This window comes from Mandrillus leucophaeus, unplaced genomic scaffold (genome assembly GCF_000951045.1).
Source record: "Mandrillus leucophaeus isolate KB7577 unplaced genomic scaffold, Mleu.le_1.0 Scaffold27, whole genome shotgun sequence".
Classification (NCBI taxonomy): Eukaryota; Metazoa; Chordata; class Mammalia; order Primates; family Cercopithecidae; genus Mandrillus; species Mandrillus leucophaeus.
In genome coordinates, this window is record NW_012102809.1 from 3,936,858 (window position 1) to 3,958,354 (window position 21,497).

Below are 21,497 nucleotides of genomic sequence, written 5' to 3' on the forward strand. Positions count from 1 at the left end.
TGTGAAAGTGCCTTCTGGGAAAACTCCAAAGTCTTGGTACAATAATATTTCTAGTGGCGTTAATGTAATTAATTCCCTCTATTACATTTTCTATATTAGCAGAGCCAGATTTAGATCATTATTTGACTTTTCCCACTTGTAGGGAGTAAATACTCTGACAGGACATGATTTCTAAGCATTCTGATTTTGGGGTCAGTTATTTCTATTGTAAATATATACATGGGCAGCTATTTTGGTGTTTAGACATCTACCTCAAGACTGTTTAATATGAGTGTGCCCGTAGGAGACAAGTTTGCTCTCAAGGTTACTATCTGTAAGACCAAGAGCATCCCCTTGGCCTGTGGCAAATTCACTGTCCTTGGCCACCTCCCCACCACCCCTATCCTCACCTCCACCCCCAAAACAGACAGGAGTGAATAACAGAAAGTGTAATGCTTTGCCCAGAATAATAATAAAATTACACTTAATATATGATGTACTGCACATCAGCCAAGCCCTTTAGAAGCAAAACTCATCAAGTTTGAGCAGATCATCTATTTCCGAAGTGCTTCAGGTAGACAAGATAGATAAACAGACGAAGATACAGAAAAAAGCTTCAAGACACATTATTATTGACCATAAATGCTAAATTATACAGACTCCAGAGGAATTCTTTTAGCTATTGTCTAAAAAGTGTATGCTTACATTTGTTTGGCATTTGCATGAAGAAATATTGGCAGGATATACCAGAAACTAATCCATTTTGAGGGGTAGAATAAGGACAGGAAGCAGAGTGATACTTTCTACAAAACCTTTCAAAGCTTTTTAATTTTTGGACCGCAGAAATATATCACCCACTCAAATTTTTAAAAGCAACACGTACATCTACACATAGCCTTGTTCATGTTGGAAGGCCTTTGGCATGAAGCATATGGGCGTGCCACGTTTGGTTTTCTCTGTGTTCCCGCAAAAGATAAAATCAAATCTCTCCATCAACCAGGGGTCCACAGGGATTGGTGTGTGTCATCACTATGGTTTCCAGTTTCTGTATTTGATGCTTTGACATCATGGGGTCTTGCTGACCCTGGACTGCCCCTCCAGGAATTTGCCAGTTCCTAGAGATGATAAAGGACTCATCTGCTAGTTTGCTTGGCACAGGCACACCAATCCATCCAGAGCCCACATCCAACCACCCTTACTGGCTTCCACACTCTGGGCCACCATCCATCTGCCCTAATCACCCCAGGACCAGATACAAGACGACTAGGTACAGCCCCTATTCCCCAGAGCCTGCTGAAATTATCAAACTGGCCAATCTTGAAGACTGCTTAGTCTGCCTGCCTATCTCCTCCCCACAGAAACCACAGTAAAGACTCTTGCTATGCCTTCCCCTGCTCCTTCTGCCTCCTGACCTACCCCGGTGCTTCTCACATGGTCCCCCAGGGCATATGTGGCCCCTTGACTTGGGATCTGCCTATATAGCAAACTGTCTTTTCAATGGCAGCTGCCTCCTCATCTGTTGGCCTTGCCATCCTGAAAAATAATACAGTCTGCGTTTTAAGTCCTTGGGCCTAGAGGAGAATACTGGTCTGCAGAGGGCACAGAGGACACGGGACAGAAATTTTAGTTGCAGTAAAAAGGCTTATAATTTGACAGAATGCTTCTAAAATGAAAGCCAAGAATGTGTTCTATCCCCAACAGGAGAAACTAGTGAAGGTTAGGACACATTTCTCAGGGCAGTTTGGCTGCCAACACCCCCGAGTATACTTCCATTAATAAATGTTACAGCCATGAGAATTGTATGCTTACGAATGAGCCCACAGTCGGCTCCGTTACCAGGTAGCTTATGCTCGTGTGCCTCCCCGCGACGAGGGAAGTGCTGGAGAGTGTCAATTCTGGAGGAATCATCACAAGCAGGCTTAGGCAATGTTTACATTGTGCATTTTTCACTTTAGGCAGGCCTCATACATGAAAATGAGCATTTATTACAAAACAGACAAAGAAGGGATGATTCCTCAGCCCATAAATAGTGTGTGCCGAAAGCGCTTTTCAGATGGGAAACTTAGGTGGCAACAGGAATTTGTCTGAATCGCCCACCACTTCACAGGAGCCGAAGGTAGTAAGTGGAGGTTATGACAGCAGCCTTCACACAATTGTCAGTGACTAAGGGCAGTGTCCAAGCCACTGCAGCCAAGGGTCTCTTAGTTGCCAGAGCAGCACAAAGAGCCTGAGAGTGAATTAGGAGAGAAGCCGGTCCCCACAGGAATGTGTGGGCAAGAATGAAAATTCACACATGAACCTCAAATGCTCTGGTATCGATTTTCTGAAATGACAGTTTAGAGGCTGAAAATTCACAATTCTTTCGCTTGGTCAAGTTCCTAATCTATTTTTGTTTATTTTTACGTATTTATGTATTTTTTGCCAACACCTCAAAATTGGGATATTTCACAAAGAAGAGTCAGATTTCTAGCTTTTACTGAAAAACTAGGAGATCTGGCCACACTGGGCCCATACTTGCAGGCAAAACCACCAGCTAAACTGAGCAGTGATAGCTGACCTCATTGCGCACGGACTGGGAACGGTAAAGCTTCTTCAGTGAAGGCTGAACAGGGGATGGGGTTGGGGAGCCAAATTGGAGTCTTGACAGAGGAACACAGCCTGAGCAAGGAGGTGGCCAAAGAAGCTGCATCAGTGACCGAATGGCTGGGGAGAAGCAGGTCTGTGAAATGGATGGGACGAGCCCGTGAATCAATCCTTGAAAGTCAGATGGCATCGACTTGAAAGTCAGATGGCATCGACCGAACACGCTGATCAATTCCAACCTCAGCTACCAAACAGGCAGCCTCATCCTTGCATAGAACCAAATTTGACGCATCAAGAAAAACAAGGCAAATGGTCAGCCCCAGAGTGAGCCACCTACTAGCCTATTTGAAATCGAGATGGTTTAAACAACACAGCTGGAAGGCAGAGGGGAACGCAAAACCGAAGGAAAGTCCATGTGCTTTGCAGCTGGGCCATCAAAGAGATTTCCTGTGGCTGCCAAAAAGAAAAATGGAGGAAAAGAAACAAACCCTAAGTCAACCCCCTTGTCCCTCCAAAAGAAAACAAGCTGTGTGTCCATTTTTCAACCCGGGCAGATCGTTTCCCTGGGGTAAGAACACAGCACACTTTCTCACTCACGGAATGTGACAGGAAGAGGGGGAGGGGCCAGGCCCGAGGAGTCAGTATTTGGTTTCCACCCTGTCCCAAGGCAGGGGACAGAAAGAACCATGCCTTTATACACAAATATCTTGGACAGACCAAAGTAGAGTCATAGATTTTATTTAATTAAAATAGATTAAAAACAGACTGTGTAAAAGAATTAGAATTCTCAATAATTTACTATTATTTACATTAGCAAATGTCGGTCGTTAGTAGACACTGAGCAGAGAAGCCTGAAGAACGGGGATCCTCTCCTGCGGGCAGGGGAGCCCCAGCTTCCCTCTGAGTCCCGTCCTTTCAAGTTCATTATGGCAACTCCGTCAACAAGCACTCCGGGGTGGTGTGGCTGCAGCACCGGGACCTGCGCCGAAGGCCCGGAGACCTGGCAGGCGGGGAAGAAATTTCTTTCCTCTGGGAAGAACCACCAGCGCCCAGTCCAAGCTCACACGGGCATCTGGTCAGCAATGCCTTCCCTGCCCTGCGGCTAATACCCCCCACTGTGCTGGGCCTTCTGCAAACACTCCTGGGGTTGACCCAAAGCCAGTTTCCAGATAAAAGATAAAAAGCAAAAAAAAAAAAGCCACACATCCCAGTTCTCAGAGAAATCCTGGATTACTAAACATCCCCTGCCTGTGGCATCTGGAATGGGCACTTGTCAAAATCTCCCTTAAGACGTTTTGTGCGTTTGCTGCAGGAGGGAATGGTGGGGAGTCAGGGTGGCCGGGGGGCGCTAGGCCACTTGAGGAGGGATGCACCCCCCAGGAAGCAGTAACAGTGAGAGCGAGCCCTGCAGGAACTGTCCCCGCCCCAGCAGTGTGCAGCCCTGTGGGCACCAAGCGGGGAGTGAGGACCCTCAGAACACAGGCCCTGTGGCGTCCGGCCATGACCTCAGCTTGCTGGAGATTCTGCGGTCAGCCTGGCCCACTAGGAGCCCCTGCTGCTCCACTTGCAGGACACCCAGGCCTCCTGGCGTCCGTGGGGCCTGGGACATCTGGGAGGTCCAGGGTTGGGGCAGCAGCTGTGACCATGGGGGCCAGCACAGTGGACAGCATCAGAGCTGGCAGTGAACAGCAGAGGCGGGGGAGGCCTGACAGAGAGGTTCAGTCCAAAATGTCTGTCTCGAAGGGCACCAGGTGGTAATACGACAGGTTGGTGACGTAGGCTGCTGGGTCATCCCCGTCCTCCAGCTCTGAGGGAAACTCACTGCCATTCTCAAATCTGAAATTAGAGAAAACAGAAGTGAGGGCTGGCTCATTGTTGGGATCAACACCAAATACCCGCCAGGCCCGTGAGCATGGCTTTCAATGCCCATAAGTAAGGGTGCAAAAAATCACAGCTACAAATTAACTGGTGAGCTGGCTCCTACTCTGAGACTGCCAGAGCTTCTGGTTTCCACTGCCTTGGAGACTGCTGTCTGTATTTGCTTAGACAACCCTTAGCGAGGCCTTCATCCATTCCTTCATTCACGGGGTGCTGATTTACACCTCTTGCTCTGTGCCCAGCACCGCGGCAGGCTGCAGGATCAGCAGTGAACAAGGCAGGCGGGGTCCGTCCTCAGGGAAGAGGCGCCTGCCTCGTGCTGGGCCCTGGGGACAGCTCAGAGAGGAGTGGTCACGGGCTCACAGCCTGACCACAGCCAAGTTGGCACATGGACGCACAGGAGGCCGCGGAGGGAACAGGAGGCTGGAGAAGAGCTGGCGAGGTGCATGGAGGTCGCAGGGAGAGATGCCTTCTAGCGGGGAAGCCTGCATGCGGGTACGTGTTTCATTCAGGCTCTGGCAGATAAGAAGCCTCCGAATGTGGGGGACTTACATGGGGTGTGGAGAACCAAGAAAAGAATACAAACCCCAAACATAAGGGGACGAAAAGCCCGCGATACTGACTCCCCACACACTGGAACTGTTTCTACTCCCTCCGCAGCCCACGCATGACCTCCTACATTACAAAAAGAGACTCCAAGTCTTAAAAAACACATAACAAAGAGAAAAGCACAAGAAGGACATTCTCCCCAGGAAGGGGGACGGAGCCGTGCTGCTTGTGGCATCTCCCTCAACCTATGAATCAGCCCAAACCCAGCAGGCTGCGTGGGAGTGTGGACAGAGGCAAGGGGCCGCCCTGCCCTCCTGGGAGTCACCTCAGGGCTACCTCCTGTGCCGCCCCTAGTGCCTGAAGGTGGCCCTGGCCAGTGACAACTGTGGGAACTCAGCCATATCTGCAAAGCTTTGCCATGGCCAAGATTACCGCACAGTCCAGGCCCCTGGCCAGACACACAACAAGGCAGGGTGAGCACATGTTCTCCCAAACCTAGTACGCTGTGCGTATCCCGCTGACCTCAAGGCACGGGGCTGTGAAGACAGCTTTCAGGCATGTGGATAAGAAAGGCTGAGGCTGCAGAGGAGGCCTCCCCTCTGACTCCACGGCCAGGCCTGGGGTGTGTTGTCAGCCCCCGCCTCAGCTTCCCTGTGCTCACGGTCCTGGCAACACGAGGCTGGAACAGAGGTCGTGGCACGAAGAGCCCTAGCTGTGGGTGGGAAAGCTACGGGGGCTCACGGAGACAGAGCAGCTCCCCAACTTCATCCCAGGGAATGAAATCTCTTCCCCAGACCAGGGCTGGATGGAAACCCAATGGGGAGCCTTGGGTGTGCTGAAAGGCTCAAGCCAGGCGAGGGGCAGAGCCACAGCGCCACCTCAAACAGTGTCCCACCACCTGCCCGTCCTCCCCACCCAGATCACAGGATGACCCTGAGGACATGAGGAAGGAGGGGCACTGGGATGCTCAGGGAAAAGAGAGTCACGGGGCTGAAGCTCCCTGAGGTCCCCACAGAACCGCCCAGTGCCTCGGCCCTAGATGACTTCCCAGAAGCCGGGCAATCCCTTCACCAGGTGAGACTGTCACCTGCAGAGTCCCAGAAGCCCCCACTGGCTCCATCTCTATCAGATACAACCATTTCCTGAGTGCAGGGTGGTCTCTGGGCCCCGGCACTGGTGCCCACTTGCCCCTGGGGCCAGACTGGGGGCAGCCTGCCAAGGCTCTGCTGTGGGGGCCCTGCCATGGGCCCGGCAGCACTGAGCTCACAGACTCGGGCCAGATGGTCAGCCTCGGGTGCCAGGGAGGACAGCCGCGCAGGGAGGTGAAGCCTCCAGTTCCACAAACGGGATCTCTCTGCGCCCTTGGTTGTTGTCAACTCCCCACCCGACAGCGGAGGCCATATAGTAACAGATCGTCCCTGCGAGACACTGGAGCTGGACCATTATCAACTCCACTGCACTGCCCGAGATTGAGCAGCCAGAGAGAGGCCCGGCAAGCCCGATTCAGAACTCCCTCCAAATGCTCCCCTGAGCACCATGCGTTTCTTTGTTAGGCTTTCCTGGGATCATGGAGATTTTCTCGGCCCTCTCTCCCTGTGAACCAGGCGTCCCGGAGCAGGTGGCCGCCTATTCAAGACCTGTCATTCCTGTCCACACACAGCCCGGGGCTGCCACAAGACCCACACCCCTGGCCCGGCTTTCTTCTCTTGTGCGTTTCTCCTCAGCTCCAGCCCGCTCACAGTTGAACCTGCCTCCTAAATCTGGCCTCATTCCAGGGTGCCGAGGGCCTCTTGCAGATAGAAAGGGGTCCCCTTGGAAACACTGGAGACTCAGAGCCTGCACAACTGGTGATGAGAAAGGGTCTCCATCTGTCTTCTCCCCCAAGACAGTGCCTGGCCAGTAACTACCCCTGCCAAGCTAAAAGGCCTCTTTCTTTCATCCGTGATTACACCCCAGCCTTGTACCTCCACGGTGCCAGCCTGTTGGCATGGGGGACCCACAGGGAATGAGTGAATGAGCTATGTACAGGGGGGTCAGGGCAAGGGACACAAAGGGGCAAAGCAGGTCAGGAAAGCTGTGGCCTTGGCCCCACCAGGACAGCCTCTGCCACCAGCAGTTCCTGACCCCTCCACTGGGAAGGATTCTCGCACCGTCTACCTGAGAGACACACTGGTTTCTGTTAGCAGGAGCCAGTCCCACAAGCCTGACAGGGACCCCCCACCCCCCGCCCCCCGCCATGCTCAGTCACGGAGCAGGGATTCAGCAGAGCAGGCCCAGGCCACTGGCTGGAGCCCAGGTTCATGCTAGGGTCACAGCCCTGCAGCCCACAGGCCCGGATGTGGGTCTCGGCACATGTGGCCCGCCTAGTTCTAGTTTCAATCTGCTGCTGTGGAGGGCTAGCAAATGGGTGGGGCAAGACCCGGGCCATCCCCAGGCTATGTCATTCCTGAGCCCACAGGGAGACTCTGCAGCCAGAGCTGCCTCTGTGGGGCTCTCAAGCGGGATGTTTTACACTCATCATCTGTGGTCTTCAACACAGCCCATGGTGAGACAGCAGAATGGTCCCGCGAAGGCAAGAGAAGTCAGGAAAGTTTAAATAACTTTCTGAGCTCATGCAGCCAAGAAGTAGCCTGGATTTGGCTATGTCAGGAAACAGAGGCCAAGCTGTCTGGGGACCTGGTGTCCCTGTAATTCACCATGAAGATGCCTGGCGAAGAGCCGAGGCTAAGGTGCTGCGCCTCACAGTGCCCCCAGTGTCGGGCTCTCTGGAGCATGTGTTACAGTCAAACCAGAGACAGAAAGAGCAAAGAAGACAGTGGTGGCCTTGGCTATCCAGCCTCAGCAATCATCCAGCCTCAGTAATCATCCAGCCTCAGTAATCTGACACATCCTATACCTTCAGCACAGGGCCAGGTGGCCATGAGGCAAACATGTCCCCATCCCAGGGAATCAGGACCACTGAGTGTGAGGCATGTGGCCCTCCTGGCCCTGGAGACAGCATCACACCCTTTAGGGCCCCACACAAACCAGGCCCCTGGCCCTGCAATGTCTCCTAAATGCCCCTCAGAGCCAGCAACTCCGTCCTCCACAGATTTACTAATCAAGATCTCACGAGACTCTAGGAAAGGCAAACTTTTAAAATCAGTATCCAAATGCAGGCAGGAACTGCTGGGTGGCTCTGGGTACCCACTTCCTTCCATAAGAACAGTGAGCCCCCATCCCACAAGACAAACGGCTCAGGATAATCTATGAAACAATATTCCAATCAGCGTACTTACAAATGCTCTGTTGGGTCCATGCCCAGGTGCTGGTCTCTTCCATTTGGTATACTGTGGTCAATAACTATTGTTTCGGTATTTGCTAAACAAAATCCATTGGACCTCATGATTTCTGAAAATCAAAGCAACAAGGTGAGTTCTCAGGAGGGTTCGGTGCTTGAGGTTTTGGAGCTTGGGGCTTACCCCCATCCCCCTACTTTCTCCTCCATCTGTTGCCCGTGCCTCGCTTCCACACTGTAAGAGAATGCTGTGCACCCAAGACCCATTCAGAGCTCTGCCCCACAAAGTCAGGGAAGAGGCCAACCCCTCAGAAGCCAGGCCTGCTGTGGGTCTCTCCCCTTACAAAGATGCTCTGGCTGCCTGAGCTCTCTCTCCACATGCCCTTGGCTGTGGGCTTAAAGCTAGAGTACAAAGAAGGAGTACTGGGCTCGAATCTGTGAGTCTGCACGTGAGAGCAGATCCATGGCACAGTGACGCGTGGCTCTGCCCAGGGTACCTCGACTTGCTGAGCTCTCACTGTGGCTGAGACAGGAGTAACAATATTGACGGCCTGGGTTGTTGTTCTGATTGCGTGAAATAGGTCTGCGTTTTATTTTATTTTTATTTCAATAGTTTTGGGGGTACAGGTGGGTCTTGGTTACATGGATAAGTTCTTTAGTGGTGATTTCTGAGACTTGGTGGCTCCATCTTTTATCCCTCACCTCACGTCCCCAAACTCCATGATATCATTCCTATGCCTTGGCATCCTCATAGCTTAGCTCCCACTTCTAAGTGAGAATATACAGTATTGGTTGCCCATTCGTGAGTTACTTCTCAGTGTGCATTTTAAATCAAAGGGTGACTTTCACTGTTTTGCTGCATATAAATGTAATGATTTATGTAAATGATTTTTTTTCCCAAACAAGCACAGATTTGGGTAATTTAGAAAAGCCAACAAAGAAAAACGACTTCCTACGTCCACACTGGCTGCATGGCGTGAGCTAGAGAGGGTGGGAGTCTGCGCTCGTCCTCGGCTGGAGGGGCTGGAACGGAGGATGAGGAGCCAGGACAATGAGCTCCATGGCCTTGGGACTCAGTTTTCTCCAATGGAAAATTTCAAAGTTGTATTAATCTCTGAGGATCCTTCTCACTCTGAAATCCCATGAACTCCTGGATCGCATCACGCCATCTGGTCCATCCAGGCATAAAAAGCACGAGTGGTGGACTCTCTGCTGTAGCATTCGTTTGTATTTTCTGAGGGACCGCGTTTCCGTCCCCTCGCTCGGCAGATGAGACCTGGTAGCCATGGCCAGTTCTTGGCACTAAAGTCCTCCAGCTGCCTGTGAGGCTGCCCATCTCCGAACCTCAGTTCTAAGACCTGGACCACCGTCATCCGCTCTTTCGAATCAGAACCTCTACGTACCCCATCATAAAAGCCATGCCTAAAATATACTCCAAATTCCTGGTGCCTTCTCAAATCCAAGGGATTATCTTATTCCCATTCGGGGCACAGCTCCCAACAGCCCTCCCCTCCCCCGGCACGCCACACCCAACAGGAACATCGCTCACTGCCCCATCGGATGCCTTAGTTGCTTGGGGGACTGTTTTCCTTTATTTTTTCTTACACGTTACCACAATTCAGACTGGTTTATTCCTGCGTATGGATTTGCTTTTTTTGTGTGACTGAAATAAGTCACTTGCTGTTTAATCTTTCTAGGTATTTGGTTCTCAGTTCTTTGAACTGTTTTCCAAATGAAGAGAATTAGGGAAATTACACAAAAATGAGGAAAGAAAAACACATTTCCTCCTCACCCCCCATAGGATCAAAATGTCGATTCATCAGTCAGATTCATCAAGTCATTGCTAAAATTCTGCCTGCCTCTCTGGAGAAGGGGCCACTGGTGTTTCATGGGGACATCAGTCCTCAGCTCTTCCCTGCCCTCCTCCCTGTACCACTGGTAGGGCTGCAGGTGCTCAGAAGGAGCTCTACGAAGCAAAGAGGAATCCGTGCCCAAACTCTGGGATCAGTCACACTTCCAGGTGCCAAAGGGGCGAACGAAGATGCTTACCAAAGCCTCACTGAACAGGCGGACTGTGAAAACTGCTACATCCTAACAAGATAAACTAAGAGTCCCTCGCCTCTCTATCTAAAATGGGTGGCAGCACAGAACCACTCCCTTTATTGTTTTTATTAACTCTGACCCAAATCTGTCTTTTATGGGAAGCACATAAAACCTCAGAGCAACCTCCATACAGCCAGCTGACAGCCCCTCCCCTTTCTCCCACCCCTTTTGCAAAGGGAATTTGGTTGGGTGGTGGCCTACGAGTTAAAACAAATGTCACTGCTGCAAATCACTTCTGAATAAAATTCTGAAGAGGTATTTTACATGCCTAATCTTTCCTAAATGTGAAATTTGGAGCTCTATAAAATGGGAGTCTTTACCAGTCTCCCAAAACATAAATTTGTAAGAAATCATTCCTTAATTGCCTGTGACAAGGAGCCTCGTGCACATACATGTGGTTTAATTATTTGCAAGGCTGGCTGGGCCCTGGAGAACACTAAGGTATGTCTGGTGCCTCCTGCATGGACCTTGCTGTCTCAGGCCCGGCCCAGAAAGGGACTTCGCTTAGACTCTCATATTTCACTAAAGATGGTCCCTGAGAAGCTCCGGTTCCCTCCTGGATCCCGCCTCTGCTCTCAGCCCCAGAACCTCAGAAAACCTTGGGGTAAGCCAGGCTACACAGCTGGCAGGTGTGCAGCAACCTTTGCAACATTTATTTACAACTCGGGTTCAGAAAGGGATGGTTTATTGAAAAGCAAATTGTCTTAACACCTAGGGAATGTACACAGTTTTCATATGCCTGCGCTAGTTGAAAACGGAGCACAGATTCTATAACAGTTTACATTTTTATTTATTTGGTCACTTTAACAAAACAGTCCTAAGAAAAGCTGTACAAATTAGAACAGGTCCACAGTTTAAAAAAAGAAGAAAAAGTGTTTAGCTCTAGCAAGCCTCTAATTGTAGGGACCACTGGTTCAAGGAGATCATCTTGCTAAGTCTGTAGTCTGTGCCCCATTTCAACCACGGACAGCAGATATTTAAATGGGATGGGTCAGTTTTCACGAGAGGATGGTGTAGACCATGACTTTGTTCCTTCAAGCAAAAGGCTTCATTGAGATTCATTCCTACAGGACCAGGGAGCCTGACGTGTAACAAAGTCCACTGGTAACTTGCCATGTGCCTTCGACCAGAGCAGTAGCAAGGATGGTGTGTCTGCAGTGTGGACAGAGCACTAGCAAGGATGGCGTGTCTGCAGTGTGGAATGCTGGCTCCTCAGGAGGCATGAGCAGGTAGGAAAGCACGCACACGGTGCAGCTGGGGAAGGCTCTGCTGCTTACGCCTGCAGAGCAGGTGACTTCTTGCTCAGTTTCCTCATCTGTACGATGGAAATAAAGGTATCCACTCCAAAGGCCATTATGCAGACTGACTGAGATGATGTATGTCAAGAATCTAGCAAATGCTGAGGGCTCGGTGAAGAGTCCTGAGTGGTCTATCATGATCATTCAGTCCCCTTTTATGAACTGGCTAACGGGGCTACCCCATACAGTAAAAATAAGGTTGACGTTATACAGAAGCCAGATTAATGAGAAACAGTGTTCTATTTCCAGGCCCCCTAAACCTAAATAATCAGATTTTGTGGCTGAAATTGATGAGTCCAAGTAGCCGTATCAAGGCTGAGGTCCGCATTTCCTCACAGCTATTATGATCATCGTGAGTAATGTCCTCACATCCATTATGACGTAAATAAAAAAGAACGGAAGAAAATGTTGTAATTCCAGAAAAATTGTAGCATCTGAGCCGCTCTTCACACATACAATGTGAATGTCTTAGGAGTCAGCTTAGTATCTACGGCAAGAATCTTTGACCGATGTAGCCATTTTAATCACATACATGAGTGATTCCATGAAATAGTTCACTTTCAAGCTATTTTTTTACACTCGTATTTTTCCAAATGAAAACAGCCCTGCCCTTCCATGGAAATTGACATTGGCACAACACTGTTAACTAAAGGAAAGACCTCCTTCACTCGAATTTCAACAGTTTTTCCACCAATGCTCCTCTTTTCCGTGCAGGCCCCAATCCAGGATCTCTTGTTGCAATGTGTTGCTCTGTCTTGGTCTTCTACGACCTCTGACGGTTCCTTCATCTTTCCTTGTCCCTCATGACCATAATACTTTAAGAGAGGACTGAGCTATTTTAGCAAATGTCCCTCGATTTGGGTTTGTTGGCAGTTTCAGAGTGATTCGATCGAGGTGATGCATTTTTGGCAGGAATCCCACACAGTGACGCTGCATGAGACCTGGAGTGGCATATGGGCGTGGGGGTGATGCCGACAGGTCCTGCTGCTGGTGAGGCTGCTGTGGAGTGCCTGGTGAGGAGGCTTCTGCCAGCTGTTTCCACAGTGAAGTTACCACCTTTCCCTTTGTAGTTAATAATTGAGGGAGGATGCCTCGAGGCTATGCAAATCCTGTTTCTCCTCAAAGTTTCACTCGTGAATCTTTGCATCTGTCAGTCAATGGATCTTCTTTGCACCAATGACCAGTGTGTCTATTTGCCTGATGGCAATTTTTCTGTTTTTTAGATGCAGCTATGTTTTCATAGACCCACAAACGTGTCGCGACCCCTCACTTCAATAACTCTATTCCTTTTCTCAGCAGACACGCAGTCTCAGCCGTGAAAGCATTCACACTATAGCCTTCCTCCCTTTCACCTCCTCTCTCCCACTGTATGTCCAATGCACTCCAGCAACGGAACAAAACCCAAAGCAGTGCTCCTTTATTAACTGGCTAACTGGGCTACCCCTACATCGTAAAACTAAGGTTGAGATTGGCCAGAAGCCAGATTAATGAAAAATAAAATTGTGATTCATTTCCAGGCCTCTTAAACCTGAATGGTCAGATTTTTGTGGCTGAGATTGACGAGCCCAAGTTGCCAGATCAAAGCTGAGGTTTGCATTTCCTTTTACATTGCACAGCTGCAGCCACGGGGCAGAACGCTCTAGATTCCTGCTTTCATACATTTGATAAGCATTGAGACAAAGCATGATTAAGGCTGCACTGGTTGGAAGGATTGCCAAGGGCTGCAGTCCATCCTGACTGTCCTCACCGTGGCCCCGGGATGTGCAAACGGTCGCCGCGACTGCTAGCACCAGGCGCCATCTAGTGGAACTCCTAACAACTAAACTGTCCTAGAAAAGCCAAGGCACTTGGCGCCTGCAGGTCCCCATCGCCAGCCTAAATCGAGAGCAGAGACGGTCACAGGGCCTGTCCCCCATGGCACCGCCTCCCTACACGTATGTCAGTGGCATAAGAAATGGAGGAGGAAGGCGGATGCGGGCTCTCGGCTGGGAATGAATGAAATTCACCAGGACAGCAGTGGACAGGCAGGTTTGCACGAAGGACCCTGCAGGGCCACAGTTCATGCAACAGCTGGCCAGTCCACCCGCAGGGGGCTGAGGCTCTGGCGTGGAGGCGACAGAATCAAAAGGCTAGCATGGGCCAGGCTCTGAATGCCCAGAATGACCAAGGACTTGGGCTTGATTGTGAGAGTGAGCTTTTAAGACAGTTAACGAGCCAGGTGCAGTGGCTCACGTTTGTAATCCCAGCACTTTGGGAGGCTGAGGCGGGCAGATCACAAGGTCGGGAGATCAAGACCATCCTGGCGAACACGGTGAAACCCCGTCTCTACTAAAAATACAAAAAAAAATTAGCCGGGCGAGGTGGCGGACGCCTGTAGTCCCAGCTACTCGGGAGGCTGAGGCAGGAGAATAGTGTGAACCCGGGAGACGGAGCTTGCAGGGAGCTGAGATCGTGTCACTGCACTCCAGCCTGGGCGACAGAACAAGACTCTGTCTCCAAAAAAAAAAAAAAGAAAGAAAAGACAAAAAGACAGTTAATGAGCCTTAGAGGTCAGAGCTTTGGGATGACTGGCTCAGTCCTCGGGTTCATGTCCTGGAGAAAGGTGGAGGCATGAGAGAAAGCCATGTGGACAGTCTCAGGTGACGCCAGGGTTCTCTGGACCCCACACCTCAGCCTGGGGACCCACAGATCCAGAAACATGCCAAATATGGGACCAAGACTGAGAACATGAAGTGCCTATGTGTGAGCCATTTTCTCAAAGGGATGTTGGGGCTATTTATTGTCAATAGTAATTTCATTAAAAAGCATTCCTGAAGGGAGGTATCTGCCATGGTGTGGGTGGACGTATCGTCTCACCATTGGCAGGTTAAGCAGCTCTAGATTAAGAAGCTCCCTTAGACGCAGTGAGGGGCTGGCTAGACCGGGAACAGAGATCGGAGGGTCTGAGGGGTTCAGAGAGGGAACATCAGACTCGGTGACCGGCAGAGCAAAGGAAGAGGAGGAAACACCCAGGGCACTTGAGGCCCTCGGGTCTGCAAGGTGCAAGAGGCTGAGCCGCCTGCCGCCTCCTGCAGCAGCACCTCCGGGCCCCCAGACTTTGCACTGAGACTGTTAGCCACAGGCTGGTGCAGACTCCACGGTTAGGCAGCCCCAGATGTTAGAATGTATTCTGTGCTGAGCCAATGTCATCCACAGTTACTTCTACCCACAGGTCCAGTGCCAGCCCCCACGTGATCCCTTCCTGTGGCTGCCCGCCAACACCTGAGGGTGGCATCCCCTGCCTCCTAGCTGCCCTTCCACATTTCCTCCCATTCTTTTGACCCCTGTCCACCAGACACTCTTCTCTGGATGCAGTAATTCGTCTTGCTGCATCCCGGGGACAGTCTTGACTTGCATAAGGAGGCCAGGACCCCTGCCTTCCTAGACCTGGACACTGCACCCCCATCACACACGGAAGGCCACAAACAGCAGTGGCTGAAACCTGTCCTCAGCCCTTGCAAAAAGGCAAACAAAACATACTTTCAACTGCAATATGAGACTCTACGTTTCTCCCTGTTATATTTCGTCTCACTATGCTCGTCCCCTTAGGGTACACGTGGGCCATGTGTTCATCCACATCACTAATAGAAACAGGAGGCCAGGGCGGGCTGCGGCACATGCCAGGCACTGTGCCCCAGGAGCTTCTGCATCAGAGGTGGCTCCAGGGAGCTCTAATCTGTCCCTCTCACTTGGGGGCCAGCATCTCCCACAAGGCAAGGCACTAGCAGGACGCTGTCGCTCCTCGATCTCATTTGTGGCAACATGAACCAGCCTGTAGGTATTATATTAAGTGAAATAAGCTAGACACAGAAAGACAAATGTCTCAAGATCTCACCCATATGTGGAATCTAGAGAAGGGGAGATCATAGAAGCAGCAAACAGAACAGTGGTTACCAGAGGAGGGAGGGGCTCACCGGTCAGTAAGCACAAAGTGACAGCGCGAGGAATAAGCTCTGCTGTGCTACTACCGTACAGTAGGGTGACTGGGGTTAACAGTACTGCTTTGTGTATTTCAAAATAGCTAGAAATAGCTAGAATGTTCTTTGCATGTTCTCACCACAAAGAAAAGATGAATGTTTGAGATAACAGAAATGCTAAATACTCTGACTTGATTTTTACACCATATACACATGTATCGAAACATCACACTTTACCCCATAAATATGTACAGTAATTATGTGTCAGTAAAAACAAACAAAAAAAGTAAAAAACAAAACAAAGCAGCAGCCACAGACAGGGTCAGGCATGCCACCCCCCTGCACACACACAATCCTATTAATATCTACAAACCCATCTTCCACTCCAGGTTCCGGAACCTGCCCACCCCACCCAGTTCTCCCAAACACACGATTCAGAATCCCACCTGTGCTGTGGTCAGTAATCAGCAAGGTCACATTCACAGCCAACAGCATCAATCACCCATCTCCACTGTCCTCTGGTGTCCCCAGTTCCTTCTGAGTCAGCTCTGGGCTCAGACCCCCTCTCATCCACTCTTCTCCCTTGACATCCTTCTGAGTCCTCCATCCCTCCGTCTCCCCTGCTTCCTCCACCATTCAGAAATGGAATGATGGACAAAGGACCCCCTGCTCTCCTTCCTGCAGACCACAGCGTCATGGAGGTGCTCTCCTTTGGCTGAGCCATGTCTCCTCTCATGAGTCCCCCCTTCCCTCCCTGTCCACCAGGCAGACCATGGCAAGACCACACGCAACTGTCACCTCTTATGTCACAAGGTGACTGCCACTTGCTTGGGAAAATCCAGTCCTAGAGACTCCCAGGACAGAGCTCTTATCCCTACAAAAATCCTCCTCAGCAGCCTTTGCCGAAATAGTGCTGCAAAAACCAAATCTAGTGTTCTCATGACACCTGCAACCCAGATCTTAGTAAGTCACCAAACTTGGACTGGTCAAGAGGTCCCAGATTCCCCTTCCTTCCTTCCTGCGCCAGGAGCCACAATCCCACATCCACACTAAGGACACCTAAAGCCTGTGCGTCCCTTTGGTTACGGCTGCCCCTAAAAGCAAGAATCAAATTCAATGCCACGTGACACGGGCTGTCTCGCTTCAGCAGGCTGAACGGTGGATTCCAGTAGTTTGCTTCAAACTCTATCATCAGTGTGTCTGTTCATCGTTATACCGTTTCTGAAGTGAGCTCCAATTTACACGCCAAACAAACCCCTGAGGACGCAGCAGGAGTAGAAACCAAAGGAGGAAACACACTGCTTAGGCGGATCAGGCAACAGCCTCTCCCTGTGCGTTCCCATTTCTCTCCGATTGTCTTTCTGGAAAAGCGTGGCCCAGCCGCAGAGACAGCCAACCGTGAGGGTTTCTCTGAAGCCTCAGCCTCAACAGCAGCCCCTCCCCCCACACCTCCCTTGCGGCTCTTACCTGATATTTTGACTGGACTTTGAAAGCTGGGTTGAATTTTATGTACATTATCATTTTTTAACACCTGATCCAGAGGAGATCTTTCGAAGAAAGTGAGCACAACTTCTGATCTAGAATACTGGGGAGAAATACAGGGATTACTAAACATGAACGACCTCCATATGCTGGCCCTGTCTGTCTACCAAGAGAGGGGCCCTGCTTGTCCGCAGAGGTGGCCCGTGTGATGCAAACGCCCCGGGAATGTCCAGATGCTCCCATGGCTGGCCACAGGGGCGGGGCTGCCATCACTGCACAGCCCTTATGCGCTCATGACCCAGGCAGCCGGAAGGCAAGGTCTCAGCGACCGAGGTAGTGGAGGGAATCATGGCTCCGATGTGCCAGTTTCACTCATGTCTCCCTCCGTCTATAGTCCACTGTAGTCTGTGTCCATTCTCCCCATGTGCCAGAAAGAAACGGAAGCTGCCAGGAGCTAAGGAGGTCTGCCTGGCACTCAAGTCCAGGTTCTTAGCCACCACTCATGACAAAGCCCACAGGCTTACGTGGAAAGGGAGCTGATGGTCAAATCCGTGTGCAACGTGCCTCACTGTGCTGACACCAACATTCCGCTTGGTTTCCACATGTCTGTTCTAAAATCCCCTGAGCAAGACGGGGGATTCTGAGCAGAGGCAGAAAGCAAAGTCCCCTGCAGCCAGAGAGGCCCCACGCCCGCCTACTCATGCCTCCTCGCATCCCTCGTTTTCACTCTTTCCCCAGGGAGGAAATACCGGGGCCACTGGAGCCCACAAAAGCCTTCCTTCTCCTGATTACACCTGCACACCTCCACCCCCATCCCCATCGCCTGGTACTTCCGGGGTGGGAACACCACGGCTAAGTGAGATGGAGCAAGCAAGTCAACTCTCTGGAGGGACGGACAGCGCCTCCCATCTCCCTGCCCAGCCCGGGTCCTGGCCGCACTCACTTTACAGGGCATGCTTATGATCGTCTTCAGCAACTTCTCCACCTCGTTAAGCCTGGTCTCTATGTCGTGGGCTTCCTTTATGGCAACCAGTCCTAGGATTGAGACAGAAATGCTCAAAGTCAGAAAAGCACACCAGGAAATAGCTTCCCAATTCAACATACAACAGGTGCCCACGAACCGCCGGGGTCGTCCTCTGTAATGAGACGTCGGGAACGTTCATTCAGCCTTATGCACCTATAGCCCCATCCTGGAAGTCCTGCTCTAACCCTCATCCAATGTTTCACCTACCCAGTGATCCGTTAAGACTGTGCTGGAGTCGGTACTGTCAATCTGAAAAGGGGATGGGAGGTGTAAGATCCCTCCAAGTGGGGCAGCCTGGTGAACTCCATAATCACCCCGGCCACAGCCAGAGCTCAGCCCAGGGCGAATCAGGCCCCACTGCATGGTGGCTACAGCCAGGGGTGCTGGCCCAAGACCGGCCCACCCCCAATGACACAGGGAAGGACTCGCTTTGCCGGCCCCAGCTGCTCAGATCGCAGACCCCTGGAAATGGAGCCCCTGTTTAGACCAGTTATTTACATGCCACGTTCACAAGGAAAAAAGTCAGATCTCTGCCTGGAGAAAACCAAAGTGGACATGACTCATGCCACTTTCCAGGAATCTGAGCCTCTGTGCTTCCCACGGTCACCACATGCCCAAGTGGCTGTGAAGCAGTACAATATTTTATTTTTAAAATACCATAGCTCGAGGCATGAAGACGCAGGTGCTTTTCTATCTCCCCATGAGAAGCACAGAGCAGAAGCCTTCCCATCACAGGTTCTATCCCTCAGCTTTGCAGGGATGGGGAAGTAGGTGCCCAAGGACACTGGCGTCTCCCCCACACTTGTGTGACTGAGGCTGATGCAAGTGTGCCTGTGAGCGGCGATTAAACCACAAAGGCTTAAGTCCCAGAACTATTAATGGCAAAAACCGTGATTACTGCAATTACTTTTGCACCAACCTAGTATTACTGGTCATGGAGACTAGGTTTTTCAGAAGTTCTGGTCTGATTTTGTTTTACGGGGAAAAGCCTGTTCAGTTTTCAAGCAATTCGTTGAATAGGTCTATAAAAGAGATAAAAATAATTTCTTAAACTTTCTGACTGAAATTAAGAGGTCCCAGAGCATAGAGTCCATGGAAACTCCCACCAGGGCTCCCCAGACATAGGTCAAAGGCACTTCTGAAAGAGTGGGCTACCGCAGGGGCATCCCCGTAACTGGGGTCAGTGGAGACCAGGAACCTTCTCCCCACTGCCTCAAGCACATGCCAGGTGCCTCTTCGCCTGGCTCACCTGGAATCCCTGCTCGGCAGTGGGGCTCTCTGATCCTGCTCCCTCCACTGACCTCAGCCACACTGGCCCAGGCGGCCAGCTGTGCAGGGCACAAGGGTCCAAGAGGGGCAGGGCCCGTGGTCTGTGACTCAGCCACTGGAGAACCCTGGGGCCTCTGTCCATGCGGCCTGTGCCTATGCCCAAAGGAAGGGACTGGATGACTCTGCCGTCTTCCCCAGCCTCACCCCACCTCCCCACGTGCCCGGGCAAGCAGAGTGGAGAAGGAAGAAAAAGAGAAAACAACAAAAGTACCAGACTCTCTGGATGCCTCCACCCCAAGCCCTGCATTCCTTGCATAGAATTTCAAATATTTATATACCACAATTTACATAGAATTTCAAATATTTATATACTACAAGAAGTATATATGCACCACTCTTTCAACCAAAATGCTTTGATCCCCTGCTTGCTAAGGGAAGTGTACCAAGGAAAAGACAGCCAGTTCAAAATTCTTAAAAAGTTGTTTTTAAAGAGAAGACAATTATATAACTCATTCCCACAAAGTGCTTCTTTATTCTAAGACAAGTAAAACTGCTGTTATATTTCAACTTTTATTACAGCTACAATACTAGTTTTCGGTTGATCAAATGAATGACACAGTAGTTGTATTCAGTTTACAAGATTGGCTTCTTGCAGAGTCAATGTATCCAGCATACGTATACCCATTTCATAGGACAGAAAGCATGATCCAACAATGTACAGGTATTACAGAGATTTATAATGCTTGTATCTTTGCTTTGCTGACATATCTGTGGCTACATCTTTGATTTAACTAATGTGCAGCTCTTGGTTGGGTTGATAACCTCCAAGGGTAACATTAGGGAGATAAATATATTTTGCGGTACACTGATCTCCTTTTAGTATGGCCAAACTTAGCAAATAAGACACATGATGCCTAATTAGACATGAATTTCAGATAAACAATGGATAATGCAATAGCAGGGACAGACTTACACTAAAAACATATTTGCTATTTATTTGACATTCAAACTTAACTTTGAGTCTGGTATTTTATCTGTCTACGCTATCTTCTTTATGATCCATCTTCCAGACTGAACTATGGAAAGGCAAGTGTACCCTGGTCAGGCCTCTGGAAACTATGTTAGGATTTCAGCTGGGCATGCAGACCCTTCATGACCTGATCCTAGCCCACCTACTTCAGCAGCTCTGTGCCCTGTGAAACACACCCTCAAGCCAACCCCGAGAAACAGGGCCTCGCTGCCCAACAGCCTCTGGGTGAGCTGTCCGCCAGCCTCCTCCACCTCCAGGCTCACGATGGGGCAAAGCCCACTTAGGCAAAAGCCACCTGCTCTGTGATGATGGGACTGGGTCCTGCCTGTGGGCTCAGAAGGTCCATCCCACCTTCTACAGCCTCTTGCTCCTCTGCAATGACTGCGCCTTCACCTGGGGGTCTCCGCAGAGACTAGTGGGAGCCATAGGGCAGGAGGTACCTCAGGCTCATCTCCCTGTGACCAGCAACCAGCACAGTGTCTGGCCCCTGCAAGGGATGCGATGTTCGTTGGCTGTGCTGGCAGAACACACTTGCATCAGACGAGGCAGAAGTGGACGGGTGTTAGTTAGTCTTCTGTGTGTGCTCCAGCTGCCCTGGGGCAGCCCCCAGTCTCAGTCTTCAGCCTGACCCCAGGCAGAACCGACCAGCAGGCTCTTCGGTCACCAGCCTTGAAGGAGAGTCTCGAGGGCCAAGTGGCACTAAAACTGCTGAGCCACGCTCATTTGATTTTATTTGTGGAAATGTGCAGAACCACATTGTTTCCCTTCACCTGTTTTTATGTTTCTGAATGGAAGCCAAGTGGTCTTCCTTGGCTATGTAAACATGCTTAACAACCAAACAAAAGGAGCCTGATAAAATTTAGATGGGGAAAGTGAAGAGCTGGAATCCCTCCCTGCAAGCACAGAAATGATGGCTGCTTATTTTTTAAGCTCTAGGCTTTTAGTTAGGGGCACATCCATTATTTAATTCCCCATTCCAGCTCCTGGTGGCAACCAAGCTGGCAATGTGGATCACCTTTCTCAGGACACTGTGGTCCTTTCTCCATGGAGACAGTTCACCGGAATGACA

General features: G+C 50.5%; 1 protein-coding gene across 1 annotated transcript; it reads right to left on the reverse strand.

The window, feature by feature from the left end:
* Positions 1 to 3,272: 3,272 nt before the first annotated feature.
* PXDC1 (PX domain containing 1) lies at positions 3,273 to 18,881 on the reverse strand. Its single transcript, XM_011984571.1, has 5 exons — positions 18,787 to 18,881; positions 18,049 to 18,140; positions 17,091 to 17,208; positions 8,268 to 8,379; positions 3,273 to 4,398 (listed from the first exon to the last, which is right to left on the reverse strand). Exons 1-5 carry the CDS (start codon positions 18,857 to 18,859, stop codon positions 4,281 to 4,283), a joined length of 513 nt encoding a protein of 170 aa, XP_011839961.1. The 5' UTR covers positions 18,860 to 18,881; the 3' UTR covers positions 3,273 to 4,280.
* Between the last annotated feature and the right edge of the window lie 2,616 nt (positions 18,882 to 21,497).

Bases quoted from the DNA above. Each gene is read 5' to 3' on its own strand.
- PXDC1 (XM_011984571.1), bottom strand. From the start codon at position 18,859: ATGGGAAGGCTTCTGCTCTGTGCTTCTCATGGGGAGATAGAAAAGCAC. The intron at 18,141-18,786 runs GTATTTTAAAAA...TCTCAATCCTAG, and splicing joins TCTTCATGCCTCGAGCTATG to GACTGGTTGCCATAAAGGAA. The intron at 8,380-17,090 runs GTAAGAGCCGCA...TTTGATTTTCAG, and splicing joins AAGTCCAGTCAAAATATCAG to AAATCATGAGGTCCAATGGA.